The 19010-nt window shown below is 41.3% G+C and overlaps 1 protein-coding gene across 1 annotated transcript in view; it reads left to right on the forward strand.

The window, feature by feature from the left end:
- Positions 1–19010, forward strand: part of celf2 (cugbp, Elav-like family member 2) — a 229030-nt gene that overhangs the window by 188454 nt on the left and 21566 nt on the right. Inside the window, 3 exon segments of the mRNA XM_067581502.1 lie at positions 3507–3586; positions 13144–13392; positions 15527–15590. Coding sequence (XP_067437603.1) covers positions 3507–3586; positions 13144–13392; positions 15527–15590 — 393 coding nt within the window.

A 19010-nucleotide genomic window follows, 5' to 3' on the forward strand; every position in this document is an offset into this window, starting at 1 on the left:
CAATGGGATCGACCTGCAGAAACCGGCTAAAAATAGACAAATTAAAAAACCCGTCTTGCAGAGAGACCCAGGAGATTCCATCAGATGACGACCAATGACGTTGTAGCTGACCGGTTTATAAATAGATCTAGGACCAGTCTGGAGGGCTAACCCAAATGGAAGCCCCTCCTTCTAACTGATGCACATTTCTGGGGCAGGAGAGGATGGGGTAACCTCTTGGAAAATAAGGAGTTAAATGACAGATTGTGGCCCGTCTAAAATAGACAGTCCCCTGAATCAGTTGGAAAAAATGACCCCTTTTTTCAAATGTCCTATCTACAGTAACAGCAGCTAGCACAGCAGCCCCGGCACTGTAAAGGACACATAAAAATGTTTACTAGGTCAGCGCCAGAGAATCTGATAACCTTCAGTCTCTTTATATTACTTTCTTGCCTCTGTAATGTTAAGTCAGTAAGGCAGTTTTATATAAAAGCTGAGTAAATTGACTTACAGTGGCCAAGGACATTAAAATGGAGAAAAAAAAGGAGATCAAAAGCAAATCCCTATACCTAAAAAAGGACAATCATTTTGACTTTGAATGCTCTAGATATCAGTTTGAAAGTCTGAGCTTAGTTTAAATTGATTAACTTATCTATAGATTGATGGAGGTGATTTAAAAGGTTTTGCAGACTTCTAAAAACTTCATTTTTAAGTGTTGACTTGCACTTTATTTTCCAGTTTCATCTCTTTTGTTAAGAAAAACTTCCTGAGAGCCAAAGTTAAGTCAGCCTACTAAGTAAAATAGGGTTTTAGGGCTGTTTTCAATCCTCATAGCATCTCTGGTCTTTGCTCATTGCCTTACAAAATGACCCATATGAATGCTTTCTGATCTTTTGGCATCATTCTTCCAAACTATCCCTAGTGTCCGCAACAGTTCATGTGGGCATTTCTGACCCGGTGACCCCCGTGGCTAATCTTAAATTTAGGAAGCTAAAAGTATGTTTTTAAGGTTACAGAAAGATCATGGTCATGGTTAAAATAGACAAACACTGACCTTTTGGTCAGAGAGAGTCAGATACCTCGTGCGACCAACCATTCCAACCACATATCCCAACGTCCTCCCTAAAGAGAGTTTGCCTCGTTAAAAACAATGGTATGTTACTTCTGCTTTTGCTTTGCTGAGAGCGGAAAGTCTTTATTCACACAGCCGCAAGGGGTCGGTTGTCAAGAAAACAACAGCAAAATATGGGTCATTTCAAGTGTATGAAGAAAAAAAAAACAATGCTTTTCTTTTTAAGACTTTTTCTGGCGAAGCACACTTGCATCTTTACTTTTTGCATCAGGCACATTTTTGCTAGAAACATAATACATAATGAGAAAATCATAACATATTTGGCAAGTTGCAAAAATATTGATATTTAACGTATGAGTGAAATGCTCAGTGACAACGTAGTTCTTGTTTTTCTCACCAAAATGTCTGATCTTACTGTGCAATATCCGACAATGACAATAGTAGCACTATGTTTGGGAAAGACAATGGTCCAGGAGTACCCACACACTGAATCAGAGCTGCTTTTGCTTTTATTTACGAGATTTAGACCAACTACAGGTCTTCCTCAGGCAAAACAAGATCTGTAGTCGGTCGAAAACGTCGCAAATGAAAGTGAAGGCAGCTCTGATTCAGCCTGCGGGTACTCCTTGTGTCTAGTTCAACGTCTAAATCTAACCACACTCACAGGATGTGAACCGCCATCCATCTCAACCTTCTCCCTCCGACTTCAGAGCGATATATATATAAACGTAGCGCTTCCTTTGAAAAAACACATTACGTGTGAACGTAACCCAGGGAGCAATAGAACAGAATTGGGAAAACAATTAAGCAGTAAATGGTTGTAATTTCTTGGAGACAGTGTTGGATGTACACAATAAGAGGGGGTTTTTTTCCTGCTACAAATGTGGTCAAACAAGAAAAATTGGCAAAAGAGAATCCTTGATTACTCTCAAGGAAAAATAACCTTCTGCATGATAGCAGATTTAAACAGGAGAGAAACTGACCGTCTGTCACTCTCGGCCTCGTTCTATCACAACATCGCAACAGCTGGCTTCTGATAGAGGTGGAAGAGGACAAGGATCTATTCCTCAACACGTCTCTCCTTCATTTTCTCAATCTCTTCCCCTTTCTCTGTTGCATTATCCTCCCCATTATCCATCCTTCTTCACACCTATCTTGTCCCTTTCTACTCTCATCCCATCCTCACAGCCAGGGAGAGTCTATCTGATGACCTCGACTATTGGTTTTTTCCTCTGTAGCCAAGCCACGACTCAGCCAGTCGAACCTGAACATGTGTGTGTGTGTTTGTGTGTGTGTGTGTTTGTGTGTGTGAGCATGTGTGTAATCAGTTCAGGCCTGGCTGCGCTAACATGGCTTGGTGAGTTTGTTAGCATATTATTAGCCTGGGGGGTTGTTGAAGCACTTCTCACATTATCTCCTCTAATCACTCCCTAACCAAGCAGACAAACACAACCTTGCATCACACCCAAACCCCACAAACAACCAATAACAAACTCTCCCCCCTCTGAAACGGCCTCCGGCTGCATCCAATCTTGATTGGCTAAAATCAGCGTCAGTCACGCGGGATGTCAACCACACCTTCCCTCGCATCTCTTCCTCTCTCTTCTTCGTCTCTCTGTGGTACTGAATTAATATGATTTTCTATCTGGTTCCTGTCTTCCTGAGCCCCTGCAGATATTTTGTCGCGGCTCACCCCGCCCCACCGCTGCCACCGCCTCCACCGCCACCGCCACCGCCACCGCCACCGCCACATAGCTTTCCTGTCTGACAAAGAGAGGAAGAGGGCACCCAATAAGGCGCACAATACAGGCCCAAATCACTTTCATGCAAATTCGGACTGATTAGCAATGTTGAATTGTTGAAAGAGAGAGAGAGAGCAGTTGAATTCAGGTATGACTAATTCGGTCAGCGTGTAGGAAGGAGCGAGAGGGGGAAAAAATATAAATAAATAAATAAATAAATCAAAGATGGTGACAGAAAGAGACGAGGAAGAGGGGAGGCGGGGAAGACATCAACATCCAATCCAAAATGACCTGGATGGTGATTGTCTCAGATGTCCTGTGGTGGTGGCTGTGGATGGATGGACGGGAGGGGGTGGGGGGGCATGGAGGTGGGATGGGGGGGTCGGGGAGGGTGGTTGTGTGGTTGTCATGACACTGTGCTTGTTTTTTATTTTTTTATTTTTTATTTTTTTGGCTGTTGTTGTTTTCCACAGCGACTGAGAACACTGTTGTCTGCCTGTTCTCTGTATCAATCTCTGTTCTGGGTCTGTTTTGGGTTTTTTTATAACGACGACGTGTCCAACCCTTTTGTCTTTGTTTTTGTTCTTTCTTGTCTTCCCTCCTCCTCCTCCTCCTCCTCCTCCTCCTCTTCCTCCTTCTCCTCCTCCTGCCCTTCTGCCCTCCCCTCCACTTGTCCCTCCATCCCTCCCTTCCCCTCCCTCCCCTCCCTACAGGATGTGCGTTTGTCACGTTTTCCACCAGAGCTATGGCACAGAATGCAATCAAAGCCATGCACCAGTCTCAGACTATGGAGGTACTGTACTCTTGCCCTTTCTTCAACTCTCTCTTTCTCTCTCTCTGCCTCTCTAGCTCCATTTTATACATCCACTACACTCTGTAAATGTGCTGGTAATTGAATATGTCTCATGTTTGAATAAGCTCCTGAGTAACATTTCCATAAAAGTCAAGACTTACCACTTACTAGGTAGAACCCGGTAATATTTCTGTAACACTTCCAACACCTCTTAAGTCTGAATTGAATGTCATCACATAAACATAAAGGCTACGGCATCACAAGGTTAATATGCAGAGAGATATTAAAAGAGCGTCTTATTTTACAGTGTAATAAATTCAACATGTAATTCTTATAGTTCTCAGCTTTCTATCTCTTTTTTTTTTTAAACACTGAAAGACCGAAATACAGATCAAATCATCAACAAAAGTCCACTTATTTGCCTTTCAGTCATGCCAACAAAATAGTTTTCATGCAATATACGAGCAAATACAAATTAAACCACACATCTTGTCATTTTTAAACTATGCTTTGGCACCGTTGGACTGTATAAAATAGTAATAAACATATAATATACAAAACTATCTACTGTTAGACCTTTGATTTGGAGAAACAGTCACACAAAGAATCTTTTACTCTGCTGTGTACAGAATAGACAGAAGTAGCTGGATTATAATTATATAAGTGTCTAGTGATAAACGAGCACACCAGCTAGAGTTCTACTACCAGACTTGAACCCAACAGGTCTTGGCAAAATATTAAAGGTTAGTTCATTAAGTTGCATAAAGGTTCAGGTTCAAACGGGGTTCGTGTTTGGTTATTTTCAGCCGTAAATCACTCAGAAATTTGTCTCTGATTGTGCCAACGCTCTTGTGTCCAGAAATGTCATGTGTCACATTACAGCGGGAAGAAGAGTTTAGCCAGTGAATTGCAGTAGCTCGACAAGCTATCGTTATCCGATCTGTTATTTATGGAAAATAAATCAACACAACTAGATCCTCGGATGTCAGATCGGGTTCATATCTCATGTTTGGCATCACCGGTCCGGTTGGGTTCGACGGGGTCGCGTCGTAAACGTGTGATACGTGAGACGGCTCGGGTCAGGTCAGTCCTGTCGTGTTTGCACGGAGCCGATATGGAACTTTTAAGTAACTTTTAAAAGACAAACAAACATTGCTTTAACGGAGGCCAGCGATGTTAGAGTGTCGGTGTCTTTCTTTTTTCTTCTTCTCTGCCGACTTGTGACGAAATCAACGCTGTCACCTTCATTATTTGGTCGCAAATCTCCAAAGTTTTGGCGGTGTCTCTAAACTGTGACATAAATAGCAACACTTTTGACACAATGGGCAGGTGGTGTCACAGAAGACCTCATCAGCTGCACGGTGACCCCGGCGGCACCGTAACGGAGACCCCGGCGGTAGCTCCTTTGTGTTCCTCAGGTTTTTGGGGGCGCCCGTTGTCAACATTGTCAAGCCGGTGACAGGGCAGGATGACAGGACTGGTGATTGGGAGAGAATTACATGGTGTGTGTGTGTGTGTGTATACGTGTGTGAGTCAGAGAAAGTGACAAAAAAAAAAGTGGTAATAACAGGCTGTGTTGAAGAAAAAGAAAGTGGCGTTCACCCCTTGTAACCCCCTCATTAGAGCTGATCATGATAATCACGGCCGCTATTGATGCGCTCTGACCCTGACGTCGGGGGGAAAAATGGATGCTCAATCCATCCGTCTGTCTGCGTGTGAGTGAGTAGGGATTTTCTGTTTATGTTGTCACTGTGAATATCAGTGAAGTGTCTGTGTTGATTTATATGGCCGAGCAGCAGCAGAAGCAGCAGCAGCAGCAGCAGCAGCAGCAGCATGTCTGTCTTTCAGAGAAGAAGAAGAAGTGACACTCTCCTCCGACAGCGTTAGTATTAAGCTAGAATTATCCTCGCTCTGAGCAGTTGTCTGCCACAATGGGCCTGCCAGTGTCCCTCGCTTTTATCAGGAGCACAGAAAGAAAAAAAAAAAAAAAAAAAGCCTTAAACCATAACACAACGATATTGCAGTGGACAATGGCAAAATACCTTAATTTCCATTTGAAAACAAGCTGTCTAGCCCCAGGCGGACCTAAATTGCCGCATCCGTTTGTTAATGTTTCTCAGTTTTGCAATTTAAAAGTAATTACTTCGGGTCCGAATGAGGGAATGAGGTCTGGTAAATAGAGTTTGGTTATTGTCTTGGCTCAATTGCACCCCACTGTCTTAGATAGAGCAAGATTGTGTGTGTGCTTGTGTGTGTGCATGTGTGTGTTTTCCAGCACATGTCACAAGGAGAAAAGGAGGCAGCCCGGGCGCTGCATTTGTTGATGGCCCTGTCACTGTCATATCCATTCTCATTACGCTGTGACATTCAGGTACACACTGGCACACACTCTCTCTCACGCGCACACACACACACACACACACATGCTCACTGAATGTCAGGCCGTAATGAAAGGTGATATGAGCGAGACAGGTAATTCACTGTCGAACCACTAAAGACACACACACAGGCGTGCACACGAAAACACAGAACTGGCTTCATTGTGTTGATTTGTACTTTACATTATTCACTCCCTTTTTATAAAAACTCATTTAGCTCTCAGCTCCCCTTGTGCCGCATCCCATCAACACTTATTTCTGTTTCCGCCTTCTTTCTTTCTTTTTTTTTTTTTCCTCTTCCACGTAACACTAGAGGCCCACTCGCACATTATCCTGCCCTCGCTGCACGCACACACACACACACACACACACACACAAATCCCCAACCGTAAATGCACAATCGTTCAAGCGCATTTAGACGAGAGCTTAAGTAGAGCATGAGAAAAAACAGAGTGTCTGTTTAAATAGCGAACAAACACATCTGTCAACTTTAGTGAAGAGAGGAGACACAGATACAGAACAACTGATAGTGGCAAGAAAATATTAGATTAGGTTAATCAGGAGCTGAAACCCATATAAAGCTGGCCCGATCCCATATGTTTTTAAATGGAAAAATGGTAAATGGACTGTATTTATATAGCGCTTTTATAGTCTACCGACCACTCAAAGAGCTTTACAACACATGCCGACATTCACCCATTCACGCACAAATTCATACGTTGAATGCGAGGCCGTGCAAGGCCAACGCGCTCATCAGGAGCGATACAGCGCCTTTTATCTAAAGCACTTTACAATGTTTCTAATGCTCACTCACCCATTCACACACTCACACTCACACACACTGATGGCACAGACGCTGGAGCAATTTAGGGGTTCGGTATCTTGCTCAAGGACGCTCCGACATGCGGACTGGAGGAGATGGGGATCGAACCGCTGACCTTCTGATAAGTGGACTACCTAGTCTGACACAGCTGCATAAACAAAGGGAGTCATAGTCAGTCTGACTTAAAGCCTTTGCAAGTCAGTTGTATGTAGCGTATAAAACTGGGATCAAAAAGTAAGCTGAAGCATATTATCACATTTCATATACAGTAGCACATTCAAAGTGCTTTACGAGTATGTAAGTGGCATAAAATGAGTAAAATAGAGTAAGACGGAAAACAAAAATAAGGATGAAGACCTGTCGTTGAACTTAACAGCAAATTTAAGGATTAAAATGAGATCAGTAAATTGTAAAGTGGAGACAAATGTTTCCTAAGATTGATGTTCCTCTCTTGACTCGGTAGACTCATCATGCAAGTCTTTTGTGCGTAACGTGTTTCACGGACGACAGACTTTTAAAAACCTGTACCGAGAACTTGGATTTGGCGTGCAAAACTCCCTCAGAGTCTTGTGTTTTGCTATTAGTAGTTGAATATATCACATGCTTTGACATTTAAAGGCTACGTGAGTGATAAATAGACGAGATAGGGATGCTTCAGAGCACATAAAATCTATGAGAGATTGATTTCCAAGGTAAACAGACCGGAGCTTATAAGTTCAGTTTGCGTGTGTGTGTGTGCGTGTGAAGCATTTTGGGAAAGATGGGAAGCGATGTGTAATGTTCTCTTCACGCTTGTCTCAGACAGTTGGCTTCGAGGAGCGGAGTCAGGGTTATTAACCGATTGAACTCCCGGTTAAGTCAAGTCTGTAACTTCTGTCTCAGACAAAAGTTTGACGGGTTTTTTTTTTTGTAAGGCGAGGTAAAAATCACAGCCTAAGGCAGGTGCTGAGGTGTATTTTCACAGCATGACGAATGTTCCATATGGTGTAATTACATAATTGTAAATTTAGATACCATAATTATGCCAGGTGCTTATTTTTTCTGTCTGCAGCATCATTTTCAGACTATAGGTTGTCAGTCAGGTCGGCCTACACGGACCCATCTGTCAGTCACAGGTGCAGGGTGATGTCAGGATATCATCAAACATACCTCATCATCACACAATTTGACTTATAACACAGTAGACATACAACACAGATGAAATATGTAATATGCACTGCAGGGAAGAAGGTTTTAAAAGGGGACAATTTACCTGCTAAATGAAACCAAAATCAACCATATGTCAGTCTTTGATGATCCAAACTTGATCGTATGTGCTGTAGAAGAAGAAGAAATGTATAAAGGTGTGGCATTTTTAGTGTCGGAGACTTGTCTGAAAATTGTACAAAACAGGCAAAAATAACATTTCAGAGAGGAGTGTTTTCCCTGTAGAAACGTCTCCTGGAGAGAAAGCTTCCTGTGAGACTCCAAGCGCTTTTTTTTTTTTTTTTTTTTTCTTAAGATGTGAAAGTTGGGAGACTGTCTGCAGCTAAAAATCTCTCCTGAAATACTTTTAAAAATACATCAATGCTGCACCACCAACACTGAGTTAAAGACATGTTATTGCAACAATATATGAATCCAAAGAGCATTTAAGACAAAATAGCAACAGTTTTTTACTCTATAAATAAGTTTTCTCATGTTGGATAACACTAGTTGCTCTTTATTAATAAATTTAGCGTATTTTGTGTGTAATTGTGGGTGTAATTGCCCCCAGCTCCATTACTCTTTGCATTAAAATTGATCCAATGACAAAAAAAATGCAGAAAATTACAGTTGTCTTGTTTTGTAGATGCGTTTTTGAGGAGCGATCACTATCAGTGCTAACCTCAGTGTAAAATACATAGTGTTTCCTGTTAGCGCTTCACAGTAAAATCCACCCTGTGTTTTTTTGCCAGTCGAATGCTTTTAGTGTGAAACAGCAGCAGCAGCAGGAAGTGTTTGGTTTGCATTAGCGGCAACTTAACACAGCTCTGATATGGCGGTATGAAAGTGAACAGGAAATAATGAGGCTAATATCAAAGAAATCACCATGGGGCTTGTTTTTAAAAAGCAATTTGCAAGCACTGCTTACATGCCGATCACAAAGGCTGCCGGTACCGCTTTTCACAAATGATTTCCACTCGCAAATTGCTCATAAATTTTTGTGTCCTACAGTCACGCATGGGTCGCAAGTGTAGTGTTAATGTTAGTGTTAGTGTAGTGTTGCGAGCCACTGGATTACACGTCGCCTGAGAATCCCTCATGCATGTGAAGGTAATCTGAGTCCAGTGTGGGAACGGCGGACTCCGCCACTCGCAATAAAAACCAGTGTATAGATGAGTAATTACAGACTGTAAATACATTTACAGGTCCACTGTGTAAGATTTAGTGGCATCTAGTGGTGAGGTTGCAGATTGCAACGACTTGATAACCCCCCTTGCCCTTCCAAGCATACAGGAAAGGTCCTCTCTAGAGCCAGTGTTTAGTTTATGTGTTCTGGGTGACTATAGAAACATGGCGGTGCAACATGGCGTACTCCGTGGAAAAGGAATTGCTCCCTATGTAGACATAGAGGGCTCATTCTAAGGTAATGAAAACAAAATAATTCTTATTTTCATGAGGTTATACACTAATTAAAACATACTTATGAATATTATATTCCATTTCTGCCAAGTCCATTCCTCTAGATGCCACTAAATTCTACACACTAGACCTTTAATTGCTATTGCTGAAAGAAATGCAGACTATATATACTGTAAAAATGGGGTTTCATTCATTGTGCAAAAAAATTCCAATGTAGTGATGCATGGTTTTCCCGGACAGTGATGTTCTTTTGTTTCATCGTACTCATTGGCTCATTAGCACAACAGTCGGACATTGTTTGATATATAAAAGTTCAAGCTATTACTAATCTATGATGAAATATTAAAAATCCCCCTGAAGTAAAATCAATGGTGATTTGTTTCTTTGAGCGAAAGCAACAGATGGCAGAAGCTGCCACTTCCCTGCCACATGTTCTCATCATTTAATGGCAAAGTTGACCAGCGGGCCAGTCGCATAAAAACACTCAGTATGCTGCTTTAAAGCACAGCCAGTTTTCAGGGAGAACCACCAGCGGCAGGCGTAGAGGCCCCTGGCCCTCGGCCCCTCTCCCAGGGCAGGACTCTCATTCTGGGCTACGTTTCCCCCCTGCTCACTGGGTGTCAGCTGGAGTAATGAGATATTTAGCAGAGAGAGATAGGGAGCTCCTGTCTCAAGGGGAATCGACTGCAGCGGCGAGGCCCTAGACTGACACTCTCCCTCCGAATGCAATTCTCCCATCGTCTCCTCTCTTTTATCTGTCGGCGGCCAGAATAAAGAGGGAAAATGACTGGTGGAGAGACGGAGTAAATATGGCCGAGCTGCCGTCAGACAGCAGACATGCTCATTCAGCTGACAAAGTCGATCCCTGGCCCACAGAGGAGTGGTTGTTTGGTCACACACACACAGTAAAACACACATATAAGCGTACAGGTACACTGTTAAAAACATTAAGTTGTTTCAGTTTTAAAAAATGAGTGACCAGGTTGTCTTAAAATTCTACATCAACTGATGTAGTAGTTGCTCTAATGTCAAATTGGCTGAACCTCAGGCTATTCTCACTCCCTTTATTTAAACACCTTTGGCATTGTCACTGCATATCTTAGCTAGGAATTCAATATTCTAATTTCCATGATTATTAAGGCTAGAAAGCCGGAAATACCATTATTTGGCATGTTAGTGATAGTATACTGTAAATGTTGTACTACATCTTTCATGAGAAAAAATGGTTTTACACAATATGAATTTCCTGTATATCAAAACATAGCAAATACATTAGTAGCCTACTATCAAAAAATGTACCAATAGCATTAAGTGTTAATCATGTAAATTTCATGGATTTTGACACTGTAAAATTTCCATTAACATTAATATATTTGGAGTTGTAGATATTTTGGCGCAAAATATTTCAATCTGGCGGTGGGATTAACCGTAATCTGTAAAAAAAATAATGGACGTAGCCACGGTGACGTCACCCATTGGTTTGTGGACTTGAGTTTGAATTTTGACTGTCGCCATCTTGGATTTTTGGAGCCAGAAGTGACCATATTTAGATGAGAGGGTGGAGCTGACAACAACGCTAGCGGCTAGCTGCTAGCTTGGTTAGCACACGGTACATTCACAGTGTATGGTTAATGGTGTTAATGCTAAAGCTAATGCTCATTTTCGCTAGCGAAAAATATGTACTTAAAAAATGTACTTAGAGGGCCTTTTAGTACAACCAAATGCTGAACAAGACTTTTTTAGGTGATCAAAATGTTACATTTAACTTTCATGAACTGTAAACACACTAAAATAGCGACCGCTAAGGCTATAGTCTGTGAATCTGGGATTACAGCATAGTTTTTCTTTGGTTCAGGCTTGTCAAAGGTGAGGATTTGTAACTTTATTTTATATCTTGGGCTCACCTTAGGCTCTGGTAACTTTTAGCAGGCTTTCTTTTTTTTACTACTTTTGACATTTTATGAATGAAAGTATTAATCTATCAAAAAAGTAATCACTAGTGGCTAGCTGCTAGCTTGGTCTAGCTTGCTAGCTTGGTCATTTACAGTGTATGGTTAATGGTGATAATGCTAAAGCTAATGCTAACTGTCGCTAGTGAAAAATATGTACTTAAAAAATGTACTTACTAGAAAAAAACTTAACATCCAACTCCTTAGAGAGTCTTTTAGTACAACCAAACATTGAACAAGAAGCTGGGAAATATGCTAATTAGCAATCAACATTTTTGATCGTTACTATGAGCTCTGAAAGAGTTTTGCATTCATAGCTTGTCTAATTGCAGTGAGTTAATACTAAAAGATAAAGTTGATTTCAGTGAACTAATTGTTAGATTTTTTTTTTACAGTGTTTGCACTGATCTCTCACAACACTTTTACACCTCATACATGCACCTCTACACATTTTCACACTTCACCCGCAGTCACACACTCTTTGTGTCGCTCTAGCTGCAAAGTAGCCAAATCCCTTCCCTCCCCTGCTGAGTGCTGATCGTGCCTCAAACTAAATGTTTCAATCAAAAGGTTCTTATTCTCCTCTGGCAGATTGCCTTTCTTTTTTCGAAACGGATTTGCCCCTAGTTAGGCTTTGATTGCAGTGTGTGAGTAACGGTGTGGTGTGATAGATTATAAACTGTTTCAGCTTTGCAGTGTTTCAGCTGTTGTTGCAACTTCCATCAGGAGATTTTTTTTTATTTTATTTTTTTTTCTTTCATGTTGTAGTTGTTAGTAAGTGTGTGTCCTGGATGTCCAATATGATACCTACCTTGACTCAGTTCATTCATGTCTCACGCACACACACACACACACACACACACACACAAAGTGCAACTCTGTGGAATAGAAATTTAGTCAATTAGACACACCTCTTATGATCGTCCAAATCTCTAAATCTTTCCTCTTGCCCTCTCAACCTCTCTCTTTTTGGTCATCCCAATCTCTCTCTCTCTCTTTCTCTCTCTCTCATCTTTCTCTTCTGTCTTTCTCTCTCTTTCTCTCTTTCACACACACACTAACACACTAACACACACACACACACACACACATCAAGTCTCTCTTTATATGAGATGATGAAATAGTTGGAGAACTCGGGAAATCTGTTTCTGGTGAAACCGTTCTGGACTCGGAGATAACTGAGCCCTTGTGGGGGAAAAGAAGAAAGCCCACTGGCTTTAGAGTCAAGTTTCCTGTGTGACTCTGTATATGTGTGTGTGTGTGTGTGTGTGTGTGTCCTGTGTCACTGTGTGTGTGTATGTGAGAGAGAATTTTACAAAGCAGTTTTAATTGAGAGTAGATTTTAGTCTTTCTTTGCCGAAGAAAAAAGTTTGTTAATACAAAAACGTGCGTTTTTCAGCCTTTGTGGATGAACTTTATTATACGCTTAAAGTGCTTTAATCATTTTTTATGTATATGTGTGTTTTCCACCTGCTATCATCATATAAAGCCATTATTTTTAAGTTTTAAGAGTGTGTTTATGTACATTTAGTGACTGAATAAGCAAAAAACAGCTTCTCTAACTCTCCTTTTCTCCCTTTTCCTCTTTTCTCTTCTTCTTCTTCTCCTTTTCTCTCCTCTCTCATCCCATTTTTTATCTTTTCCTCTTCCTGGTTTCTTCTTCTTTGCTCCCCTCCTCTCATCTCCTCCTCTTCCTTTTCCTTTTTCTTTCACCTCTCCTCTCTTTTTTGTCTCATTTCCTCTTCTCTTCTCCATCTATTTCTCCCTCTCCCCTCCTCCTCTTCCTCCCCCCCCCTCCTGCAGGGCTGCTCGTCTCCCATCGTGGTGAAGTTCGCCGACACGCAGAAGGACAAGGAGCAGCGGCGTCTGCAGCAGCAGCTGGCGCAGCAGATGCAGCAGCTCAACAGTGCGACCACCTGGGGGAGCCTGACGGGCCTGGGCGGCCTCACTCCGCAGTATCTGGCTGTAAGGAGAGCCGCCGCGTCGCCCACCTCCACCATCACCTCCTCCTCCACCACCCCTTACTGCAGCCCCATGGCCAGCGCCGCCGCAGTCAGTGCCCCCCACCGAAAACACCCAACCTGAAAAAAAAAAAAATCCCCAAATACTCTCATAGTCTCTTCTTCCATCCTTTCATTTTCTTCATATTCCTCCTTTAGCCCTGCTGTTGCTCCTCTCCCTCATCTTCCTCTTTGGATTGTGGTATTGTGAGAAAATGAGGTCTCTGAATTTGGGGTGCGACGTCGCCGCCGGAAGATATTAGTTTATGTTCAATATCTCAAAAAATTGCAAGGATACAGTTTTGGAAGTCTAAAAACTTCCATGCAAAATAATAGCGATGAATCTGCCGATGCAAGGATGAATTAAGGAGAGATTTCTGTGTTGTTTTTTAAATTTAGTATTGAATTTGAAGACATGTCTGTTCTACAGACGTCAAACTGTAATCTACAATAATCACAGAATGTCTCATGTTTTGTTTCTCCTGTTTTTGATCAGACAACTATCAGAAAACTGAGGGAAAAAAGCCAAAACACAACTTCAAAAATAAAAATTTATGTTTTTTTGGCTTGTTATATCAGGAAAAAAAAAAATATCTTGATATCTTTATCCAAACCTTGTCTCCTAGAAATGATGAATACAATTTGGCTGCAGAAAGTCTCATGTGCAGGTGCGTCGGATCATAAACTCTCATATTCACCTTATTTTTTATAAATATTACATATATTATTAAGGTTATTTAGCAACATAATGAGGAAAGACTCAAAATGTCACATATTACTGACAGATGTTAGTTGTTTTCTCTATAATACAAAGCAACTAAACCATTATTAATGTTTTTATGGTTATTTTTAAGCAATTTAGAGCATTTAGTTATTAAACCAAAACCACAATCTTGCTCTAATATTAACCAAAGTGTTGTAGTTGTAGTTGTAGTCCTGCACTTTGCACACAAACCACCTCCATGACTTCTTTGCAGTGTAATAACGTAGCACTGTGTGGACTGAAAGCTCAACATAATCCTGCAACAATTACTTCTCCTTCAAGGCAGAACTATTATATAAACATAATTTGTGGGAGACGGGGTTGCTTTACTCTCATTGGACTCCTCTATTATTCTGCATATATTTGGAGACAATAATAATGAGTGAATATATTTCCAACATATTCACTAATTGTGAAAATTTTCGCAGGTCTTTTCTGTGATATTAAACCAAAAAAAAAAAAAGTTATTTGGTTTGAGCCCGGTACGGAGCCCCTGAGAGTCTACTCATCTCTGCGCCGCATCCGAGACGCTCGTTTGTTTGATTTTTAAAAAAAAAAAATAGTTTTAATAAGTTTCAGAAACCTCATTCTCTCTCTCCTGGAGATCCTCGTCACTCTCCGGACTCCTCCCTCGAAAAGTTTTTTTGGCGCTAACCCCCTCGACTCATTTACTAACCCTCCTCTTCAGTTTCTAAATTAATCGCCCCCCCCCCCCCCAACCCAAACTCCCCCTCCCCTCCCTTAAAATACACACATCTTAAAAGTCTATTTGTTTGATCCTGAGTGCAATTTGCACCTGTCTTTTTAAATGAGGGAGAACAGAGTTCCTTCCTTTACTGGATATTGATTTATTTTTTTTTGGAGGGAAAAAAAAAAACAAAAACTGGAGATAAAAAGTGTTTTGTGAATTGGTTTCCCATATTTTTCTGCTCTTTCAATCCTCTTTCTCACTGTTTTGAAAAGATTAAGCTCTATTCTAGGGGGGGGGGGGGGGGGGGGGGGGGGGGGGGGGGTAAAAAAAAAATCACAAACACAATAGAAACAAGATGTTAATTTGCTGTTAATTCAAGTCTTTGAAGGATGAGTTTTTTGACAGCATCAGTATTCCACTTTTGTTTTGGAATCTAATTAGTCAGCTAGATTAGAGCTTTCATGCTCAACTTGTCTGGGAGAATTATGGCGGAATACAAACAGTGCTCGCTTAGAGGAGAGATCAAACTATATTAACAGCTCATTTACTCATCGAGCACTGATGCAAAGACCACATTGCTAAATCGCTCATTACGAGGTTTAGCTTCTCCGTGTAGCATTTTTATAGACATGTATTAAGCTTTTTTCCGTTATCCGCCCGGCTCACATTGTTTCTCCTTCCTTGTTCTTCTGTCTCTCCTCTCTCTTCTCTCTTTCTTTTTCTTTTCATCAGTTGCTTCAGCAGGCAACCTCCTCCAGTAACCTAGGAGCCTTCAGCGGGATCCAGCAGATGGCCGGTGAGTCAAAAATCAGTCGATAAACCCCCCCCCTCCTCCCGCCTTCCCTCCCCCCACCCCCCCTCCTCTCTGAAACTACGATCTACCACGGCAATGGACTCTTTGTTGCGCCTCTCTGTTATATTTTTTTTTTTCACAGACTTCTAAAAGAGGACCAAAGAGCATAACAGATGAACTCGCATGGTGGAGTAAAGAGAGATCTTTGCCCTGAAGATTTATTAACTGTTGCTAAGATTTGTCTTGATCTTTTAATGAGGCCAGACAAGAGTTGTGCCCTGGGCGTGTAACAGTAGCACCAAGGCTTTGTCAGGGATGGATGAATCACTGAAAGGAGGGAAGAAAAAGAAAAAAAAAGGGGGGGAAGAGAGTGTGTAGAAAATGGTTTAAAAGTCGGCTCCTTTCGGTTGGATATCTTGCACTGCAGGCTGGCGCCATCTACTGCTCTCCTACTGCCGCCGAGGGTCTGTCATCTGTCATCTCTACCTTCCTTTATTTTCCTTTCAAGAAGAGTATCTGCAAGTTAAAGAGAATATTTTTTTATGATGCTACAAGAATTGAATTTCAAGCCAATTTAAAAAGATAGAAAGCTGATAAAAAAAAAAAACAAACCTAAGAAAAAAGGACACGAGGAAATAAGAAATAAAGTGTTGAGGGACGGTCCGATTCTCTTAAGTGAAGCTGATGTAATAAAAAATGTATATCGTATTAACCTACTTCTGTATAATCTCAGGCTTGAGCACGTCGAGAAGCCTCCTATTTAAATGTCAGAACAAGATAAAAATCTCTATATTTAAGATATGTCGTTTTTTTTGAAGGCTTTAAATTTAAGTTTAAGACTTCCAGAGACACGCGGATACTCGCCTTCATCGCCTTCTCTCTTCCCATTAAACTCTTCTTTTCTTTTCTCGCCACCCGTCTCCTCTCTTCTTCTATTTATTTTAAGCTTCTTCTTCTTCTTTTTCTTTTTTTTTTTTTTTATTATTGCAGATACTCTTGCACCTCCCACCTCCTTCTTCAATCACACAATTTCTTCATCTCACCTTTTTACGTCTCCCTCCAGCCTTTTTCGCACTCTGTTCTTACCTTCCGTCTCTTCTTCTTCTTCTTCTTCTTCTTCTTCTATTTCTCAGCAAGTTTCTCGGTAAGGTGTCAAGCTCTCAATTGTACGCTGTTTAGTCAGTTGACACGGAGAGAAAACAGAGGAGTGTGGTTTTTTTTTTAGGCTCTTCTTGTACTCTGTCGTGTTCCCCTGAAGTTACAACGCGTTGCAATTTCCCTACTGCTGATTTAAATTTTTTTGCCCAGTCTGCTGTTGAGCGAAAACACACACACACACACACACACACACATGGAAAAATAGGCTCTGGGATTTGGAAGCAAGGGTGAGTAACGGTGTCTGAATCTGGAGGATCTGTCGGTCCTCCATCTGCGCGTGCAAGAGAGAGAGAGCGAGCGAGCATTAGTGATTGGCAGGAGATGTGAGACAGCTGAATGACATCTGGTCCCAGTCTTTAACACGAGGAGCTGCAGAGCTGAGAGGCTTCAATTACACCAATGAGCATTCAATTAAACGCAGCTAACGCCAGCCTGGTGCAGGCCCGGCTCTGCCATACAGACTGCATAGCACGTGCACACACACACACACACATGCATCCTCGCACACACACACACATATGTACTCACAGTCGCTCGCACACTCTGCGTACCATCTGCACAGCCCGGATACTCTGATGTGGGAAGTAGATTGTATTTGTCTCATACTTGTCTTTCCTTTCTTTGCCTTCTTTCTCTCTCTCTCCGTGCGGCGCGGCGTCATCGCTACTTTATTCCCTTCTAACCCAGTTATTTTTATCTCCTGCCTGCTCCCTTTCTCCTTATAACTGTCTCGAAAATGTATGTTCAATGAGGAAGAAGAAGGGGGCCTTTGACAAACGCGAGTAAGAATTGGTGTAGAGCTGCTTTGAGAAAAGGGGGAGGAAGAGAGAGAGAGAGAGAGAGAGAGAGAGGGGGATGCTGTAGAGTCATCTTTGTCATCAGCTGAAGAAAAGGAATGGAAAAAAGGAAGAGAAGAAAAACAGGATTATAGGAAGGGAGGAAATAAAAGAAGGGACGTAGAAAAGGTGGGAAAGGAAATGGAAAAAAGAGCAGAAAAAATGGCTAAATTAGAAGGCAGGAAAGCAAAAAAAGAAGAAGAAAGGTGTTGAAATGAAAGGAAAGGGTGAAAGAGAAGGGTGTAGGAGGAAGAAAGGTATGAAAAAATAGGAATAAAAAAGAGGTGAGGGAGAGGAAAATGGAAAAAAGAGGAGAGAAAATAATAATAAGGCAAGGTAAGAAATGGGGGAATCGGATGGGAGGAGAGAGAAAAGATGGAAAAGAAAAGGTGGGAAAGAAAGGACAAGAAAAGGAAAGGAAAGTAGGAAAGAAAGCTAAAATTGTATAAAAGGAAAGGAAACACAGGCAAGAGAAGAGAGAGAGCAGAAAAAAAGCTGGGCAGGGAATGAAAGGAAAGGAAATGGAGAAGTGAATAAAGGAAGGAAGAAACTGGGAATTAGAAGCAGAAAGGAGGAGGGAAGGAAGAGGGAGAGGAGAGGAAACAAAAGCAGCAAAAGACAGAAAAACTATAAAATATAAGAATAGGAAGTGCAGAAAAGAACATTAAGAGATAAAGGAAGTGACTACAGCACAATGACACTTCAATGCTCTACAATAACTATTTGTTTACATTGTGTACACACACTGAAGTGGTATTAATCCCCCTAAAATGCGTATGTATGGATGTATCTGAGCCGCTGTGGTCAAACTGCTTCTTTCAGCCGTTCTCAGAAAAAATCCAACAGAGGTGGAGAGAGAGAGAGAAAGGCCATATATATATATATAAAAAAAAAATCTCCTTTATATTATAATAAAGAGCCATGAAGGACGGCTCTTATAAACAGCCTTTTTTTTTTTTTTTTCCCTTCTGTGCAACGAGTCCGCATGAACCAGCAGCACTCGTCTTGCTCGTGTGATGCGTCGTGCATCTTATAAAAAAATAAATAAATAAAGTAAAAATAAACACAAACGTTTGATGTATCACAGAAAAATGAGAGAGTGCCGTCGTAAGTAAGCAGTTAAAAAGTCACAAATGTTACACGCTCATCACTTCCTGTTGCAGCAGATTGTCACCACAACCTAGATACAGAACATTTAGAAAGCGGGCAGTTGGCTTTTCTTTTCTTTCTTTTAATTAACCAATCAGAACTGTGAATCCCAGTGATGAATCCAGCCATCTGTTGTCATTGGCTGCGTTCGGTTTGCTGCGTCTGGGTGACGGATATGTTTTGTTTTGGATGTTATAACCTCCGATCATTCACCACGGTGTCAAACAAGATGGATTTTCTTCTTCATGGTGTCTTGTTTGTGTGTGTGTGTGTCTGTTTT

This window comes from Thunnus thynnus, chromosome 23 (assembly GCF_963924715.1).
Source record: "Thunnus thynnus chromosome 23, fThuThy2.1, whole genome shotgun sequence".
In the NCBI taxonomy this organism is placed as follows: domain Eukaryota; kingdom Metazoa; phylum Chordata; class Actinopteri; order Scombriformes; family Scombridae; genus Thunnus; species Thunnus thynnus.